This window comes from Antedon bifida, chromosome 7 (genome assembly GCF_963402885.1).
Source record: "Antedon bifida chromosome 7, ecAntBifi1.1, whole genome shotgun sequence".
Classification (NCBI taxonomy): Eukaryota; Metazoa; Echinodermata; class Crinoidea; order Comatulida; family Antedonidae; genus Antedon; species Antedon bifida.
The window spans coordinates 20,138,663-20,157,674 of NC_136232.1; the positions used below are offsets into that span (position 1 = coordinate 20,138,663).

General features: G+C 35.6%; 3 protein-coding genes across 3 annotated transcripts in view; all 3 read left to right on the top strand.

Moving 5' to 3' along the window:
• Positions 1 to 9,987: 9,987 nt before the first annotated feature.
• LOC144848461 (uncharacterized) overlaps positions 9,988 to 19,012 on the top strand; it is a 60,329-nt gene continuing 51,304 nt past the window's right edge. The window contains exon 1 of the mRNA XM_078705203.1: positions 9,988 to 10,072. The gene's annotated coding sequence lies outside the window, so the exon portion shown is untranslated. The remainder of the gene's footprint in view (positions 10,073 to 19,012) is intronic.
• LOC144848471 (uncharacterized) lies at positions 11,154 to 14,195 on the top strand. Its single transcript, XM_078705229.1, has one exon. It carries the CDS (start codon positions 11,157 to 11,159, stop codon positions 14,112 to 14,114), a length of 2,958 nt encoding a protein of 985 aa, XP_078561355.1. The 5' UTR covers positions 11,154 to 11,156; the 3' UTR covers positions 14,115 to 14,195.
• Positions 14,194 to 15,426, top strand: LOC144848262 (uncharacterized; the record flags this gene model as incomplete). Its single annotated transcript, XM_078704976.1, has 1 exon — positions 14,194 to 15,426. A coding segment is annotated over one exon (420 nt), but the record flags the coding sequence as incomplete, so codon positions are not given.

Genomic DNA, 19,012 nt, shown 5'->3' on the forward strand with positions numbered 1-19,012 from the left:
ACTAAAATGGTCTGGTTGTAAAATCAACTGGATGAATTGCCATTTCTTTATACTGTAATTGTGTGTATGATATTATGTGTAGACAACAATGGCCTTTATATACCACCAGAAAATCTAAAATTGTTTACTGAAAACTATACCTTAGAAAGAAATAAACCACCTTTAGTGGTAATAATAGAATAATCCGATTCTACCCTTTCCCGTCCAATAAAAAAGTGTCTTCCATATTTAAATCCACCAACGGCACTCTCATTATTTCCCCTCATGTAATTTCTGCCCATTTTAATTTGATGTTTGCTACCCAATGTTCGTCTGATTCTTCTTTTTCTATCCTTCAGTCTTCTGTGCCTCCTCCTTTGCATGGCTTTATAGATATTTACATTAATGATGTTCTTTCTGCTTCCAAGAATCTTAGTAACTCCAAAACCCCTGGCCCAGATTCTTTAAGTAATTTTATTATTAAATTTTTTATTCCTGAGTGTGTCACTTTTCTTTCCAAATTCTTTACTATTTCTCTTACTTTGCTGTATTCCCCCCCGAGTGGAAAGAGGCTAATTTTCACGCTGCTGCTCTAACCCGCTACGTCACAGGAGATGACTCATTTATTAGATGAAATCAAGCAGCAGTTACGTACTACACTTTGACATTTTTGTTAAAATTGAAACTCGACTATAATTTATAGGTACCAACTGAATTTCTGGTATTTATGAGTCCCATGACAATACTGTATTTTGCTGTCAGATAATCATTGAATTATTATCAAAACAGTCCAGGAAAGTTTTTGTTTGTAATATGATACTTCACACTTGAAGTATCTAAAGGTCTGATGAAGTGACCTCCAGACTTGACCTTAGCAATAAAATAAACTAAATTGAGTCTGTTTCATATCAAAGTTATTCGTTTAATTATAACTCAAAAACCATTGTCTGACAGACAATTGAAGTATTTTTTGCTTTTAATTACATTTTTTCAGGTAAAATAACTATTATGTGACAATAAAATGACAAATTCAAAAACAAATTTGAAATAAAAAATATTTTTCAAAGGGACAATATATCTTTAAAACTGTTACGTCAATAAGCGAGCAGCGTTTTTTGTAAGAAATATTTCTTGTTTAAACTATCGGCCTGTGTCTGTTAATTCTCTGTTTTGTAAGCTCCTTAGGTATCTTATGTGATCTTTTGTAATTTTCCAACTTTCAGTTTGGTTTTTGACAACATTGGTTTTTATAACCAAAACACAATTATGCAAAACTACTTTTATTAACTAGATTATTTTTGTAGTTGATCATCATAGAGAAATCACATATTTTTAGTTTCGAAAAGACTGAATTTTACTATATTTTGTATTAATATGTAATATTCATATACAGAGACCTGAGGCCTCTATAGTAATTAATAGTTTTGACCAAAGATCTTAGAAAGTTATGTATCGTTACCATTGTTTAACATGCTCAAAAAGGTCTTCACGAAATTCACAATCACAAAATTACATGTGTAAAACATTTTACAGAATAGAATATTGTAAGGTTAATGTATGTTGCAATAAACATTGTTTCGATGTCAGGTTTACATACATTTAATTTCATGTTAAATCTGTCTAATGTAGCAGAAACTCGGAGGTGAATATTTTTACATATGTTTGATGTATGTAAGTATTTGTTTGTGACAAAAATCTTTTCACAGACCGATACTAAGGTAATGACATTTTCACTTGGCATTACTAAGCCACCAAATGCGTCTCTGTCATTAGGCACGTATGCTTTGAAATGCGTCAAAAACTGTTTTGGACTTTCTAGGTGCCGATTACAACCGTTCATAGAGCTTTCGCAATGCTTGCAGTTGGTGTGCTTTGATAGTAGGCCTACATTTCTCACAACATATAACCAGCCACGTATACAAGTGTGTTAAGTTCTGTTATGTTAATTCATCTAAACAACTTAGACAATCATCTGCTCTAATGGAGCCATCGTGTTCAATTACATCTGTCAGGGCCGTAGCCAGGATTTGTCAAGGGGGGGTTCGGACACTAAGTATTTGGGTCCATTCCCCCCCCCCCCCCCAACCCCCCCCCCCCCCCCCCCCCTCTGGGGTGGGGCCTGAGGCGAAGCGAATTTTGTTAAATGACACCCCTAGATGGCCGGAAAAGACACTCTCATGCAGCATGCTACCAATGAGCAAAACGATCGTACTTGGACTCGTGGACTATTTAAAGGACGATAACATTTGTTTCCGTATGTTAGATGCGCGTGCTCTGTGTGCGGAACCGCCGATTGTTTTATCGTTTACTAGGTATTTTGTTTTGTTCAATAAGTTCAATGCGAACGTACGTCTAGGAGAAGCCCCGAAAAGGCAAATGCAATTCTTATTATAGCTCTATCTATAATATTTATTTACAGCAATTTGTTGAGGAAATTAAATATGCCAATGTAAATGGTGATATTGATACATTTGAGTACGTATCGGCTGGTGGTCTAGAAAAAAATAATCGGATGCCATAATGTGAACTACAGTACATGATACCATAGATATTATAGTGTAAAATATTAATATTCACTATAATCCTCTATGATTTTATTTATTTTATTCATTTCGGCAATAAACAGAAAATAATAATTACAAAAACATAGAAATATATATATATATATGAAGCCGAGGAGAGACAAAAACAAAACGCTGTCACCGGTAAGGTGTGTCTCTCCAACACAAAAATTACAAATAACAAGAATATATACTAAAATAACATAGACATTTCATTTCATTTAAAAAGTTAAAAGGTTTCTCTCCGACATTTAAAATATAGCTTTAGAGATAATTTAAAATTAATAAATGAACCATTAACAAAAATATCGCGAATCTCATTGGGTATGGAATTCCAAGTTCTGGTGAATCTGGTCGGGATGCAAAATTTTGACATATCATTACTGGAGCGAAGATGCTTGAAAGTGAGAGTATCATGACGATTATTAACTATGAGTAAATTATAAATTATTGCCTGACTGCCAGTGATGATCTAAACAATTGGTACGCAGTTGTCTGGCGGTGTCCTTTGTACGAATCGTTCGTGCCCCAGCACGCTGTGAGACGCGTCAATATCATGTTACATGCAGGGACCAAACATTTATTTTTCAGGTTAAAATCGGCAATTCATTTGCAACTCTTAGAAATTTACAGACACGTATCCCTCGAAGTACGCTCATACAGGGAAGAAGGTACTGTATGAGTGGCACGTATTTGGAGGATTTCCGGAGATGAGGGTGAGGTATTGAGCATGTCGGGGATGGGGGTTCGCAGTTGGTTAAGGGGGGTTCGCTGTAAAGGGGGGGGGGGGGGGGGGTTCGCCCGAACCATAAAAACCCCCCCTGGCTACGGGCCTGTCTGTGGTGGTTTGGCGTATGCCCGCTGTTGTCTGTGGCACCAGTTGGAGTGTTGCTTGGTCAATATGAACAAATTGCTGATCGGAATCCGGGCATACAATTTGAGTTACCCAAAGGAATCATTAGTTTGTTACACGTATTTCTTTTAAAGATGCTCGAAACTCATACGCCATCGGATTGTATTAACCACCTCTTCCTTTAACAATTGAAAACAGATTCTCGAGGAAATCTTAGTTTAACCTTCCCGTTAAAATGAACTTGAACGCATGATCTACTAGTAGGCTAAATCACGATGTAACCCTATCATTGTTTTTAGTGTTACTAGCCATCCGTTGATACAAGCTACTTTTTTTGTTGAGCCGTCATTCACTGACCACGACGAGATCCATTCGAAACATTCTTCCCAAAACTTTACATGAAATCTTTCGTAGCAGCCCGCTTGTAGATGTTCGCATTCTTTGTATGTCAAGCATTGCATGAGTCAAAGAGCTTGTCCATCTTACTAATGAAGTCTGCTGTGCGCATTGCATCTGGTGGAAGTATTCCCAGCGATGCACGTCTTTATACCTGACGCTACGCTGTTACTTAACAGTTGCGTTGCCAAACACAGGCCTCATTGGCGAAAACGGAGGTAATTCGATGTGTTTCGCCGTTAACTTAGGAGCCATCCGTAATGGCGATTTTGAATCCTTGTTGAAAAATTCAATTGGTATTGCGCTGCTACGGTGGCGGCAGTGTGTCTGAATAGCTCCTGAATTATCTTCTAAAATTTGCGTTGTATTCTGATTTAAATTTCTTGATGTTCTACTGATTTTACTTAAATTGTTACTACCTGTTGTCTGTTTTTCCAAGTCTGGTGAAGTTTGTGACTTTTTTCCTTCTGTAACTTTTGTTGTCAAATTTACTACACTGCCTAGGCCTAACTGTTTACCTGAATATACTGAAGTAAGTAATATAGGGGAAAGAAGTAAGTAATATAGGGGAAAGAAGTAAGTAATATAGGGGAAAGTAGTCTGTATGAGGTCTTCTGCTTTGATTCCAGACAAGCCTAGACTGGCTTGTTTTTCAAGTCTAGTCATGCTCAGCTGATTCTTTTGTTCTAGCTGAACTGAACTTTCTGCGAACTCTGGTTTTCATTACATACAGTATAATCGGAATTCTTGCTCGGAGTGAATGGTTCAACTCATCTGACTTGCATTCATTATGAAGTCACTTGTACGTTACACGTTGAATGAAATCAAGAATATTGGCAAACAAGTAAACTGATGTATGTTCTCAGAGGAAGTCGGAACTTCGCGTCATTACTTATAATAATCAATGTGCAAAAAAAAAAAAATAAAAGTGGAAAGTAAAAAGTATCTCGATGTTCACTGCTGGAAAACAAAATCTATCGGTAATAAAACTCAAACAATTTATGACTATATTCTCGACAAAGATGTTGATGTTTTGACTATCACAGAGTCTTGGTTGTCTGAAGAAGACCCTGTTATTTAATTTATTGGTGAATGTACGCCATTAATTAGGGTATTCTTTCTTAAACTTTCCAAGACCTGGCGATAGACACGGCGGTATTGCAATCATCAGCAAATCAAGTCTGAAGCTAGGTATTTCACCTACGGGAATAGATACCGTCACTTTTGAACATGCTTCAATAACTGCATGGCAACTCAAAGTTTGTTCGTTTTATTGCTGTATACCGACCACCACCCTCAAAGAAAAATGGCTTTACACACAATCAATTATTTGAAGAGTTTGACAGTTTCCTGGGTGTTGTATCTACACTCCCTGGCAAACCATTGATTATGGGTGATCTGAATGTTCATGTTAATGATCCTACAAAACAAGATGTGTCGCGATTTTTAACCTCTTTGGCAGAACACAACATGAAACAGTACGTTAACAGCTCAACGAATAAATGTGGAAATACGCTTGATCATGTTATTTGATCCACAGGATGATCTTATTACATGCGAGTCTTCCATTACTGTATCACCATGCAGATATGGATCTGATCATAACATGATAGAGTGTAGCATAAATAGGTTTAAACCATGTCCCGAAAGAAGAATTATCACCCGTAGATCGTTTAAAGACCCAGACATCCATGGAATCCTTCATACCTGATCTCGATCGTGTGACGAAGTGTATTCTTCTGAAAAATGATCCCAATTCTCAAGCTGAGTTATAAAAGTTCTATTCGCGAAGTACTTGATAAACATTGCCCGGAGAAATCACGGTCCCTGAAGCTGATCAGACAACCTAAATGGTATACTGATAATGTAAGAGACAACTTGAACGCAAGTTGAGAAAAACTCTCTCTGGTGAAAATCGTGAAATGTGCCTTAAGCAAAATGTCAAAGTTACTAAACTTATCAAGGAACGTAAAAACCAACATTTTCCAAGAAACACTAAATAGTGCAAATGCTAAAACCATGTTTAATACTATTAATAGTCTGTTAAATTCATCTGTCAGTAAACTTCCTGCAAGTTCCTCTAACCTTGTTTTGAGCAAAAAATTTGCACAATATTTCACTGATAAGGTGTCTAACATTAGATCTGAACTTGATCAAATGTGCCATATAAATAATGATAAGAATGATAATGTATACAATGTCAGTCAAATCTTAAATTCTGATGATAATTTCCTTAGTGATAAAGTAAGTAAGTGTGTAAATATGTTAGATACTTTTGTAAAACTGAACGAGGAAGATGTTAGGAAAATTATCACTAAACTTCCTAATAAAACAAGTCCACTGGATCCTATGCCCACTTGGTTATTGAAACGATATATTGATACATTATTGCCGAGTATCACGTCCATTGTTAATAATTCTCTGAGAGCGGGGATGTTTCCTATTATCCTTCGTCAAGCGAGTATTACCCCTTTGATTAAGAAACCAACCTTAAATCCTGATGTGTTTAAAAATTACCGGCCTGTCTCCAACCTCCGAACGTTAGGTAAAATAATTGAATATCCTGCAGTCTCTAGTTTTAAAGAGCATCTCCAGAACAACGATCTTACTGAACCGTACCAGTCTGCTTATAAATCATCTCATAGTACGGAAACTGCCCTTTTGCGGGTTAAGAATGATATGTTAAATGAACTTGACAAAGGTAAATCAATTATGTTGGTCCTACGAAATCTCTCCTCTGCATTCGACACCATAGACCATGACATCCTTGTAAATCGAATGCAGAGTGAATTTGGTATATCCGGTACTGCATTAAACTGGTTTGCTAGTTACCATCATGAACGTGTAAATAGAGTCTGTGTCCTAGGCGAATACTCGCAGAATCATTTTTTGAGATATGGTATACATCAAGGGTCCATCGTAGGTCCATCTATCTTTACTATGTATGCGCAACCTGTTGCAGATATTATTAGGCGATTTGAAGTAGCGTATCACTGCTGATGACATATCTTTACGTTAGCTTTGATTCAAAGTCGGAGGAGGATATTTCCGCTGCTACGTTTAAACTTACCGAATGCATTACTGAAATACATTCGTGGATGATGATCAACAAACTAAAGCTAAATGATTCAAAAACTGAGTTTTTCTTGATTTCATTTAATAGGCATGTTAAAGCTATATCCCAACTTGATTTGAAAATCGGTGAATCTATAATCACCCCATCCAGTAAGATTTAAAATCTTGGTATCATGCTTGATAACCAACTTTCTATGAAAAATCATGTTAGTACATTGCGTAGTAGGGTAAACTTCCATCTTCGTAATTTGAGTAGGATTTGGTGTTTCATAGACCGCTCTACATGTACACATGCAGTAAGATCTTTAATTCTTTCCCAACTGGACTATGGCAACTCTTTGCTCGGTGGATTGGCTTTTCAGACGTCCGACGTTTGCAAACACTGCAAAATAGCGCTGCGCGTCTTATTTTTCAAGCTAGCAAGCGCACCACTGCGTCTCCTCTCATTGGGGAGCTGCATTGGTTGCCTGTCCAGCAGAGGATTGAATTCAAGATCTTAGTGCATGTGTACAACTGTCTGTATGGCTCAGCACCTGGTTATTTACAGGACCTTATAAACAAACACCATTCTGGTCGGCAAGGACTTCGATCTACCCAAGACTATACCCGTCTTGCCATCCCCAAGACCAAGAGGTCGTTTGGCGATAAGTGTTTTTCTTTCATCGGTCCTAGATTGTGGAATAACTTACCATCTTATATTCGTGAAGCCCCAAATGTGCAATATTTCAAGAAAATTTTAAAAACCTATCTCTTTCCTAAATAATGTTAATGAAATTACGGTAACTTTTGTATAGGCCCTTATAGTTTATATATATATTTTTTTGTATTTTAATTCCATTTTCTATATTTGTTTTTGTAAGTATTAGTTGAGTATATAGTATTATCAATTATACAGCGCTTTGGTCACTTGGAAAAGCGCTATATAAATCCAAATTAAATAAAAATAAAAAACATTTTGGTCCCATTTTATGACATTTCCATCCACAATCAGTTCGTGGTTCTTCAGGTGGTTGTTGCGGAGACACTCTTTATCAAATGTGGAGGATCGTACACCTTGTGTTGGTGATAATAAAAGTAAGGCTTAGTTTCACATGCACCCATGATATTGTACATTCGTCTATTGTTAGACCCTTGGTCAACTATAACTGCCTTTACAGTTAAACCAGCCTCAAATAAACGACGAACGCATTCTTTCAGAAGGCAAGCCAATGTATCCTTGGGTGTTGTCCCATTCGCCAAAAATATCCGAGTGATTGCTTCCAATTTGAAGTCAACCCTCGTAACATAAAAACGAGGGCCTGTGTTGCAACCTTTTTCGTTATGTCAATGCTGCCGAAGTCTTCCAGACCTTCAATACGATCGTTGTTCTTATCGAAATGTATGGCTGATTTTATAGGCATTTCGTCGATTGCCAACGATGAAAATGTGACATCATTGAAACCTGGCCCTATCTTTATATTACGTAGCCACCTTTTGAGGGATTTTGGATGCGGTAGGTTGAATTTTTTTCTACAAAACTTGTAGACTCTGGCCCCTTGATAGCGCAATGCCATTGCAAACAGTTTGTGTGATGTGGTATACATACGCCCCTTTGGTTTTCTTTTAAATGTTTTCAATTGATCGGAACAAAAATCTAAAGTTCTCTTTGGCATACACTTAGCCTTACCGATGATATCATCAACCATGTGTAGTAGTAGTAGATGGCAATGATAATGTACCTAAATAAAAATAAAAAAGATTGATAATCGCTATCGAAACATTGGACGTATATTTGTTAATTATAAACACTGATTATACATAACTATTAAACAGTTCTTTTGTTACAAAACAATGAATATATGATATGATGATATAAGGAGGTCTACTTACTTGTTGTACATCCTTCACCTACACAATGTGCTGAAGTAGGAGTTAAAAGATATTGATGATGCGTATGTGTGATTGCAATGAGAACGAACACGTTCTGCAACAACAAAAAGTGTCCATCCAGAATAAATATTGTAAAAATACATAAAAAATTATTTATGACATTGTTGATTTGTACTTACTATTATTCCAACATTTAACAGATTGAAATACATCTTCGACGGTCTTTGTTGGTAGTTTTTGACTAATTGTTAAAGTGCGTGGTGGGTTCGGAATGTTAAATAATGTGGGCACCGCATTCCACACTGATCGTCCCGTAAACTTGTGAATTTTCAAAATGAAGGTTACATAAATGGCAATTGCGACGGTGAATGTAGGAACTTGTTTTTTTTTTATCAATTTTCTGAACGTTTTTTGTTTACGGCCCATCTAGCACACCTGATTTATTGAAATACGGTATAATAGGTATAATTTGATTAATAATGATAAAATGACTCAATGAATGATACTCATAGGCCTATTTTTTTAATAATAAAGATCAAATTGATAATATTAGACAAAGGCATAGACTACATAGATATTAGGCCTATTCTATATAGGCTTAAGTATATATAATATGAATATAGGCCTAGTCTACCCTACTATGGCCTAGGTCAATAAAATATAAATTAACAGGCACAGAATAAATTATAAACCGCCAGATGTTATCAATAGGCCTAGGCATAAAATTTATATATAAAATATTAAAATCAGTAAAAAGCCCAAAGAATTGATTTAAGCCTCATCTAGGCCTAGGTAAGCCATGCATGGGCTAGTCAACTTGCTAGCTAACATTTTACCTGTTTTTATCTTTAGGAAAATTGAAAAAAATTAAGTTCTGGATTGCTCTTTGCATTGCTTTTGCAATTAATTGCTGCACAGTATCTGCCTCTACTTTTTTTATTTTTATCCTTCATCATAATTAATAACTATTTATTAATAATTTATGTAGACTTAGATTCTTCCTCCATTCAAATGAATAAGTGATCGGACGTCACGCTGTGAAAGTTCGAAACTTGTCTAAGCGTGAGAACTTTCACAGCGTGACGTCCGATCACTTATTCATTTGACGCTGTCACGCATTTCGCGTAGAGTGTTCCATCTTTACTTTTCTAAGATCTTTGTTTTGACTTCCTAGTTTGGAGAGGGCGCTGCTCCATGCTGTGAAATGGCGTAGCCCAGTTTTGACCTTTTAACCCAGTACTTCCGATACCGTGTTTTCGGGATCGGACTATTAACAGAAGATTCTTGTGTTATAAGTTCTTTGGCGAAATTCGCGAGAAGGCCTTAGAAGTAATTAATAGTAAGTTGTGTAGAATGTTATGTGCGACATAGAAACACGTCTGTAAAAACTTATTCAGGTGTAGTATTTAGGATAAAGATAATGGATCGATCCAAGGGTTCAGGGACGATTCGGCCCTGAGACGATTCGGCCCGGGACTATTCGGCCCACTTTTGGTGAGACGATTCGGCCCACTTTTGGGCCGAATCGTCTCACTTTGTGGGCCGAAACGTCTCATTTTAGACCAAATTCATATTCATTTTTTTTGGTATTTATCCAGTTTTTAAAGGTGTTAACAATCCGTATTTATTGATAATGACAATCTTGATATAATATATATATAATAAATTACTAAAAAAACGTAATTTTATATTCAATTTATTACTTCGAAAACTGTGTTTATTTCGTGAATTCGCCAACCGGCCAACAGAGGGCGTAACTTGTTTACATCGTTCGCGTGACTAAAAAATGATCATTTTCGACAATGTTTTCAAAATGTTTGCTTTATTGCATCTTTATCCCTAGTAGTACTACCCCATAGTCTCTCTGAAAATAAAGTTTGGGGAAAAAAGCTTATTTTATGCTTATAAATGCATATCAAAGCCGATAAATTTAAGTGTGCCGAATCGTCCCGGGCCGAATCGTCCCGGGCCGAATAGTCCCGGGCCGAATCGTCCCAGGGCCGAATCGTCTCAGGGCCGAATCGTCCCGTTACTGATCCAAGTAGGTTAACAAATTTGGAGTCGCAATACACGAAAGGTGCGAAAAAGGGAAGGAGGAGGTGGGGAGGAGGCCACAATACCAAAAAACATCTCGCCAGCAAAGTAACAGGCTGAACAGTGTTCTTTATACTTCATCAAGTTGCAATTGAAGTCGGAACGCGTCAATACAAATAGCGGACCCGAGAGGATCAACTGGCCACACGTTATCCTATATCTCATTGTTTTGTTGGTTGATTTGTTATTTTTATTGTCAACTGTTCACATTGTTGTGTGCGTGCTTGTTATACAAAATAATAATAATACAGTATGAAAATCTGTAAATACATTATAATTCTAGTTATTACATTGTCACAATTTGTAGGAATAAACGAAAAACCAACATCATGAAATATAAATGTGAACATTGTGGAGATAAATTTGAGTTCAGTGATTTGAAGGTACATTTAGGAATACATACACGGACAGACAAATTAAAATGTGAACACTACCAGGAGACACCATTATATGAAGATGATTTTAAAACACAACTGAGTGATGTAGATATAGACGAAGACGAAACTGAACATTGTGGGAAGAATGTGAGAATAAACACAGGAGAGGCACCATGTGAATGTGAACATTGTGGCAAGAAATTTAAAACAAGTGGGAATTTGAAAACGCATTTGAGAATACACACAGGAGAGACACCATATGAATGTGAACATTGTGGGAAGAAATTTAAAGAAAGTAGGAATTTAACAGTGCACTTGAGAATACACACGGGAGAGACACCATATGAATGTGAACATTGTGGGAAGAAATTTAAAACAAGTGGGAATTTGAACATGCATTTGAGAGTACACACGGGAGAGACACCATATGAATGTGAACATTGTGGGAAGAAATTTAACCATAGAGGGGATTTGAAAAAACATTTGAGAACACACACAGAAGAGACACCATATGAATGTGAACATTGTGGAAAGAAATTTAAACAAAGTGGGAGTTTGAAAATGCACTTGAGAGTACACACAGGAGAGGCACCATGTGAATGTGAACATTGTGGAAAGAAATTTAAAACAAGTGGGAATTTGAAAACGCATTTGAGAATACACACAGGAGAGACACCATATGAATGTGAACATTGTGGGAAGAAATTTAACCATAGAGGGGATTTGAAAAAACATTTGAGAACACACACAGGAGAGACACCATATGAATGTGAACATTGTGGAAAGAAATTTAAAACAAGTGGGAGTTTGAAAATGCACTTGAGAGTACACACAGGAGAGACACCATATGAATGTGAACATTGTGGAAAGAAATTTAAAAAAAGTGGGAGTTTGAAAATGCACTTGAGAGTACACACAGGAGAGACACCATATGAATGTGAACATTGTGGAAAGAAATTTAAAACAAGTGGGAATTTGAAAACGCATTTGAGAATACACACAGGAGAGACACCATATGAATGTGAACATTGTGGGAAGAAATTTAAACAAAGTGGGAGTTTGAAAATGCACTTGAGAGTACACACAGGAGAGGCACCATGTGAATGTGAACATTGTGGAAAGAAATTTAAAACAAGTGGGAATTTGAAAAGGCATTTGAGAATACACACAGGAGAGACACCATATGAATGTGAACATTGTGGGAAGAAATTTAACCATAGAGGGGATTTGAAAAAACATTTGAGAACCCACACAGAAGAGACACCATATGAATGTGAATATTGTGGGAAGAAATTTAAACAAAGTGGGCATTTGAAAACACATTTGAGAATACACACAGGAGAGACACCATATGAATGTGAACATTGTGGGAAGAAATTTAAAACAAGTGGGAATTTGAACATGCATTTGAGAATACATACAGGAGAGACACCATATGAATGTGAACATTGTGGGAAGAAATTTAAAACAAGTGGGAATTTGAACATGCATTTGAGAATACATACAGGAGAGACACCATATGAATGTGAACATTGTGGAAAGAAATTTAACCATAGAGGGGATTTGAAAAAACATTTGAGAACACACACAGGAGAGACACCATATGAATGTGAACATTGTGGGAAGATATTTAACCGAAGTGGGAATTTGAACATGCATTTGAGAATACACACAGGAGAGGCACAATATGAATGTGAACATTGTGGGAAGAAATTTAAAACAAGTGGGAATTTGAACATGCATTTGAGAATACACACAGGAGAGACACCATGTGAATGTGAACATTGTGGAAAGAAATTTAAAACAAAGTGGAATTTGAAAAAACATTTGAGAACACACACAAGAGAGACACCATATGAATGTGAACATTGTGGGAAGAAATTTAAAACAAGTGGGAATTTGAACATGCATTTGAGAATACACACAGGAGAGACACCATATGAATGTGAACATTGTGGGAAGAAATTTAAAACAAAGTGGAATTTGAAAAAACATTTGAGAATACACACAGGAGAGACACCATATGAATGTGAACATTGTGGAAAGAAATTTAAAACAAAGTGGAATTTGAAAAAACATTTGAGAATACACACAGGAGAGACACCATATGAATGTGAATATTGTGGAAAGAAATTTAAACAAAGCGGGAGTTTGAAAATGCACTTGAGAGTACACACAGGAGAGGCACCATGTGAATGTGAATATTGTGGAAAGAAATTTAAAACAAGTGGGAATTTGAAAACGCATTTGAGAATACACACAGGAGAGACACCATATGAATGTGAACATTGTGGAAAGAAATTTAAAACAAGTGGGAATTTGAAAACGCATTTGAGAATACATACAGGAGAGACACCATATGAATGTGAACATTGTGGGAAGAAATTTAAAGAGAGTAGGAATTTAACAATGCACTTGAGAGTACACACAGGAGAGACACCATATGAATGTGAACATTGTGGAATGAAATTTAACCGAAATGGGAATTTGAACATGCATTATAGAGTACACACAGGAGAGACACCATATGAATGTGAACATTGTGGGAAGAAATTTAAACAAAGTTGTAGTTTGAAAACGCATTTGAGAATACATGCAGGAGAGACACCATATGAATGTGAACATTGTGGGAAGAAATTTAACCGAAGTGGGAATTTGAACATGCATTTGAGAATACACACAGGAGAGGCACCATATGAATGTGAACATTGTGGGAAGAAATTTAAAACAAGTGGGAATTTGAACATGCATTTGAGAATACATACAGGAGAAGCACCATATGAATGTGAACATTGTGGGAAGAAATTTAAAACAAGTGGGAATTTCAAAACGCATTTGAGAATACACACAGGAGAAACACCGTATGAATGTGAACATTGTGGAAAGAAATTCAAGACGGTGGAACTTTGAAAAAACATGTGCGTATAAACACAAGAGAGACACCATATGAATGTGAACATTGTGGAAAGAAATTTAACCGAATTGGGAATTTGAAAACGCATTTGAGAACACACACAGGAGCGACACATATGAATGTGAACATTGTGGAAAGAAATTTAAAGAAAGTAGGAATTTAACAGTGCACTTGAGAGTACACACGGGAGAGACGACATATGAATGTGAACATTGTGGAAAGAAATTTAACCATAGAGGGGATTTGAAAAAACATTTGAGAACCCACACAGAAGAGACACCATATGAATGTGAACATTGTGGGAAGAAATTTAAAGAAAGTGGGAGTTTGAAAAACCACTTAAAAGTACACACAGGAGAGACGCCATATGAATGTGAACATTGTGGAAAGAAATTTAACCAGAGGGGATTTGAAAAAACATTTGAGAACACACACAAGAGACACAATATGAATGTGAATATTGTGGGAAGAACTTTAAAGAAAGTAGGAATTTAACAGTGCACTTGAGAGTACACACAGGAGAGACACCATATGAATGTGAACATTGTGGGAAGAAATTTAAAGAAAGTGGGAGTTTGAAAAACCACTTGAAAGTGCACACAGGAGAGACGCCATATGAATGTGACCATGGAAAGAAATTTAAACTTTAATACTTACTGTGATTGGCTTCTTTCATACAAAAGTGTCTTAGTATCTTTTTGTAGAATTATCTTGGAGGCTTGTTTATATGAAAAAGATAAGGAACTATTAAATAAAATTACCAGAAGGGCCAGGCGGGTTATTGGAGTTGATGTATCCGTACTTAATTTCAACTATGATGTAGGTGTTCTCTCCTTGGTAAAACGTATACTCTCCCAAACAGACCACCCCCTCCATAAGGAATACACTTTTCTTTCACCTAATATTCGTATCCGTCTGCCTCGACCCACTAGTTCAAAAGTTCCTGATTTTCCACCATATTCGAGCTTCCGCTAAGGAAATGGGTGCCGTCAAACTTTTCAATATGCATTCATATGGTGCCTCTCCTGTGTGTATTCTCAAATGCGTTTTCAAATTCCCACTTGTGACAAGTGGAATTTTGAAAAGAATGAGAATGCACACAGGAGAGGCACCATATGAATGTTGTGGCATTGTGGAAATTTGAAGATTTTTCTATACTTTGCAAACTAATGAGAAGACTTCTTTTCAAATAAATTGCTAGTAACTACAATACAATATAGATTTTTAGACAGTCCCTGCCAATTTCACATATTTGTCAAGTAATTAGGGGTTTTAAAGTTCATTGACAATCATACACATAATGTGTTTTGCTTACCGTGGAGCCAAAATTTGGAACGAAATATAAACACAAAAAAGCTCTTTCCCTAAATAAACAATTTCAAAAGATTAATTTCTTCTTAATTTAAGCCTGTTTTGTTGTAGTGAGTTTTATAATTGTTAGCTTTTCTATTTTAATTTTATCTACTAACTTTAAATCTATTAATCCATTAATATACATTTTATATACCTTTTTTTTCTTTTTCAATGTATAATTTTCTTGTTTTTTCATCAGTTTGATAAACTGTGATAATGTATAGTACTTTTATTTCTTTCATACGCCCTCATGGAAGAGTGTCTAGAAAACTAAGATCTACAAAACTAAGGTATTTGTAGGAAGTGTAGACGATGGTTCTCGGAATGATAATGACTCGGGTAAAAAAGGTTTTAGGACTGGCTTGGATGTTTTCTCTCGGTTACCATTATTGAAATGCTTGATATTCGTAAAACTATCAATCAATCAATCAATCAATCAGATTTATATAGCGCCAGTATCCATAATAATGTTCGAAGGCGCTTGACAAAGTTAAGCAGAAAATGCCTCTGTGTAAAAATGGGTTTTTAGTCGTGTTTTGAAAGTGTTGATGTTTTCAGATGTCTTTATGTCGATTGGCAGTTTATTCCACAAAACGGGTGGAAAATGCACGATGGCCATATGTCAGAAGTTTCCATTTAGGAACATGAAGGAGAAGTTTATTAGATGAACGCAGTGTACGAGACGAAGTGTAAAGGGGTATTGCTAAACTGCGCAAACTGCGCAAACACTGCGCAAACAACAAAAAAAGCTGCGCAAACCTCCTTCAAAACAATTATTATTGATTAGAACACAACTAGAACTATATAGGGAGACAATTTATGAGAAAAAAAATTTGAAATTCCTTTAAGTTTGCCTTTTTTTGGGTAAAAAACTTCAATTTTTGGGAAAATTACTGATTTCACAGCGCAAACAACAAAAAAAGCTGCGCAAACCTCCTTTAAATCAATTAATAATGATTAAAACACAACTAGACCTATATAGGGAGACAATTTATGGGGAAAACAATTTGAAATTCCTTTAAGTTTGCCTTTTTTTGGGTGAAAAACTTCAATTTTTGGGAAAATTACTGATTTCACAGCGCAAACCCCCAAAAAAAGCTGCGCAAACCTCCTTCAAACCAATTAATATTTATTAGAACACAACTAGAACTATATAGGGAGACAATTTATGGGGAAAAAATTTGAAACTCCTTTAAATTTGCCTTTTTTTGGGTTAAAAACTTCAATTTTTGGGAAAATTACTGATTTCACAGCGCAAACAACAAAAAAAGCTGCGCAAACCTCCTTTAAATCAATTAATAATGATTAAAACACAACTAGACCTATATAGGGAGACAATTTATGGGGAAAAAAATTTGAAATTCCTTTAAGTTTGCCTTTTTTTGGGTGAAAAACTTCAATTTTTGGGAAAATTACTGATTTCACAGCGCAAACCCCCAAAAAAAGCTGCGCAAACCTCCTTCAAACCAATTAATATTTATTAGAACACAACTAGAACTATATAGGGAGACAATTTATGGGAAAAAAAATTAGAAATTCCTTTAAGTTTGCCTTTTTTTGGGTGAAAAACTTCAATTTTTAGGAAAATTACTGATTTCACAGCGCAAACCCCCCAAAAAAGCTGCGCAAACCTCCTTCAAACCAATTAATATTTATTAGAACACAACTAGAACTATATAGGGAGACAATTTATGGGGAAAAAATTTGAAATTCTTTTAAGTTTGCCTTTTTTTTGGTTAAAAACTTCAATTTTTGGGAAAATTACTGATTTCACAGCGCAAACAACAAAAAAAGCTGCGCAAACCTCCTTTAAATCAATTAATAATGATTAAAACACAACTAGACCTATATAGGGAGACAATTTATGGGGAAAAAAATTTGAAATTCCTTTAAGTTTGCCTTTTTTTGGGTGAAAAACTTCAATTTTTGGGAAAATTACTGATTTCACAGCGCAAACCCCCAAAAAAAGCTGCGCAAACCTCCTTCAAACCAATTAATATTTATTAGAACACAACTAGAACTATATAGGGAGACAATTTATGGGGAAAAAATTTGAAATTCCTTTAAGTTTGCCTTTTTTTGGGTGAAAAACTTCAATTTTTGGGAAAATTACTGATTTCACAGCGCAAACCCCCCAAAAAAGCTGCGCAAACCTCCTTCAAACCAATTAATATTTATTAGAACACAACTAGAACTATATAGGGAGACAATTTATGGAAAAAACAATATTGAAATTGCTGTAAGTTTGCCTTTTTTTGGGGCCAAACCTTGAAGGTAAATAATCCGTCGGAAGAACGCCATTATATTCGAATTAACTCCACTCTTGTGAATTGGATTAGCAACTGGCTTTCCAACAGATACCAGCGTACATCATTTAAAGCTAATGTTTTATTAATGACACTGTTAGCTTTTCTTGTCCTTTCTCCCTTTATGCTGATGATCTAATTATATTAAGTTCATTTAAAGACCCTTATTTTGATCAATTGCCCATTTTAGCATCTCATTTAGAATCCTGGTCCCTCAACATTGGTTTAACCTTCGCCCCTAATAAATGTAAAATTTTAAATGTTGACTTCCGTAGAATACCTACTGTGTTCCCCCCTTTACACCTTCATGGAACTATAGTAGAACAGGTCCATCATTTAAAGTACCTTGGCATTTAAATTTCCGACAACCTTAAATGGCACACTCAAATTTCTTCTGTCTACAAATCTGCTTTCAGAAAAATCTCTATTCTTAAATACCTTAAACACTCCCTTGATTCTAATTGCTTTCTTATATAAATCATACATACAACCTACTATTGAATACTCTTGCTCTACATGGTCTCCTCCCTCAATGTGAAATCGCCCGAATTAAACGCCTTGAACTCTATGTCGCTAAACTCCTCTCTTATTATGCTACTTATTCTACATATCCCGCCATTTTTTTCTTATTTCAATATTATTCCCTTCTCTTTAAGGCAACAGTATTTTTTAATTAAATTTCTTTGTGCAATCGTGCTGTCCCCAGAACACCCTCTTCGTCCATTTCTTCCTCCTGTTCGTACTATGTCAATGGCCTTTCGCCATAATCGACACTCTTCTCATCTTCCCTTTAAAGGACATACTACTCGTTTTCTTCGCTCTACTCTACCTCACTCACTCACTCTTACTCGCTCAATCTTTTCATCTTAATGTGTCTTCCTCTTCTGTACTTGACATAAAAACTGCCCTTAAGATGTGACTTATAATTTATTTATTACACAATATTAATTATAATAATAATAACAATAATAATTACAACAATACTAATACTCATAAATAATAACTATAGCAATGATAACAAAAATTGTATATGTAAATAATTATGTATATATTTGTTTAAGCGGACATTAGCCCTTGATGGCATTTGCAGCAATAAAGAAATTGAATTGAATTGAATTGAATTGAATTTTAAAAAGTCACTAAAATACATTACCCTTGATATAATGGTACAACCCACCATTAAAAAAAAATCTTAGTTTTCTAGACACCCTTACAATGGTATAAAACAAAAAATA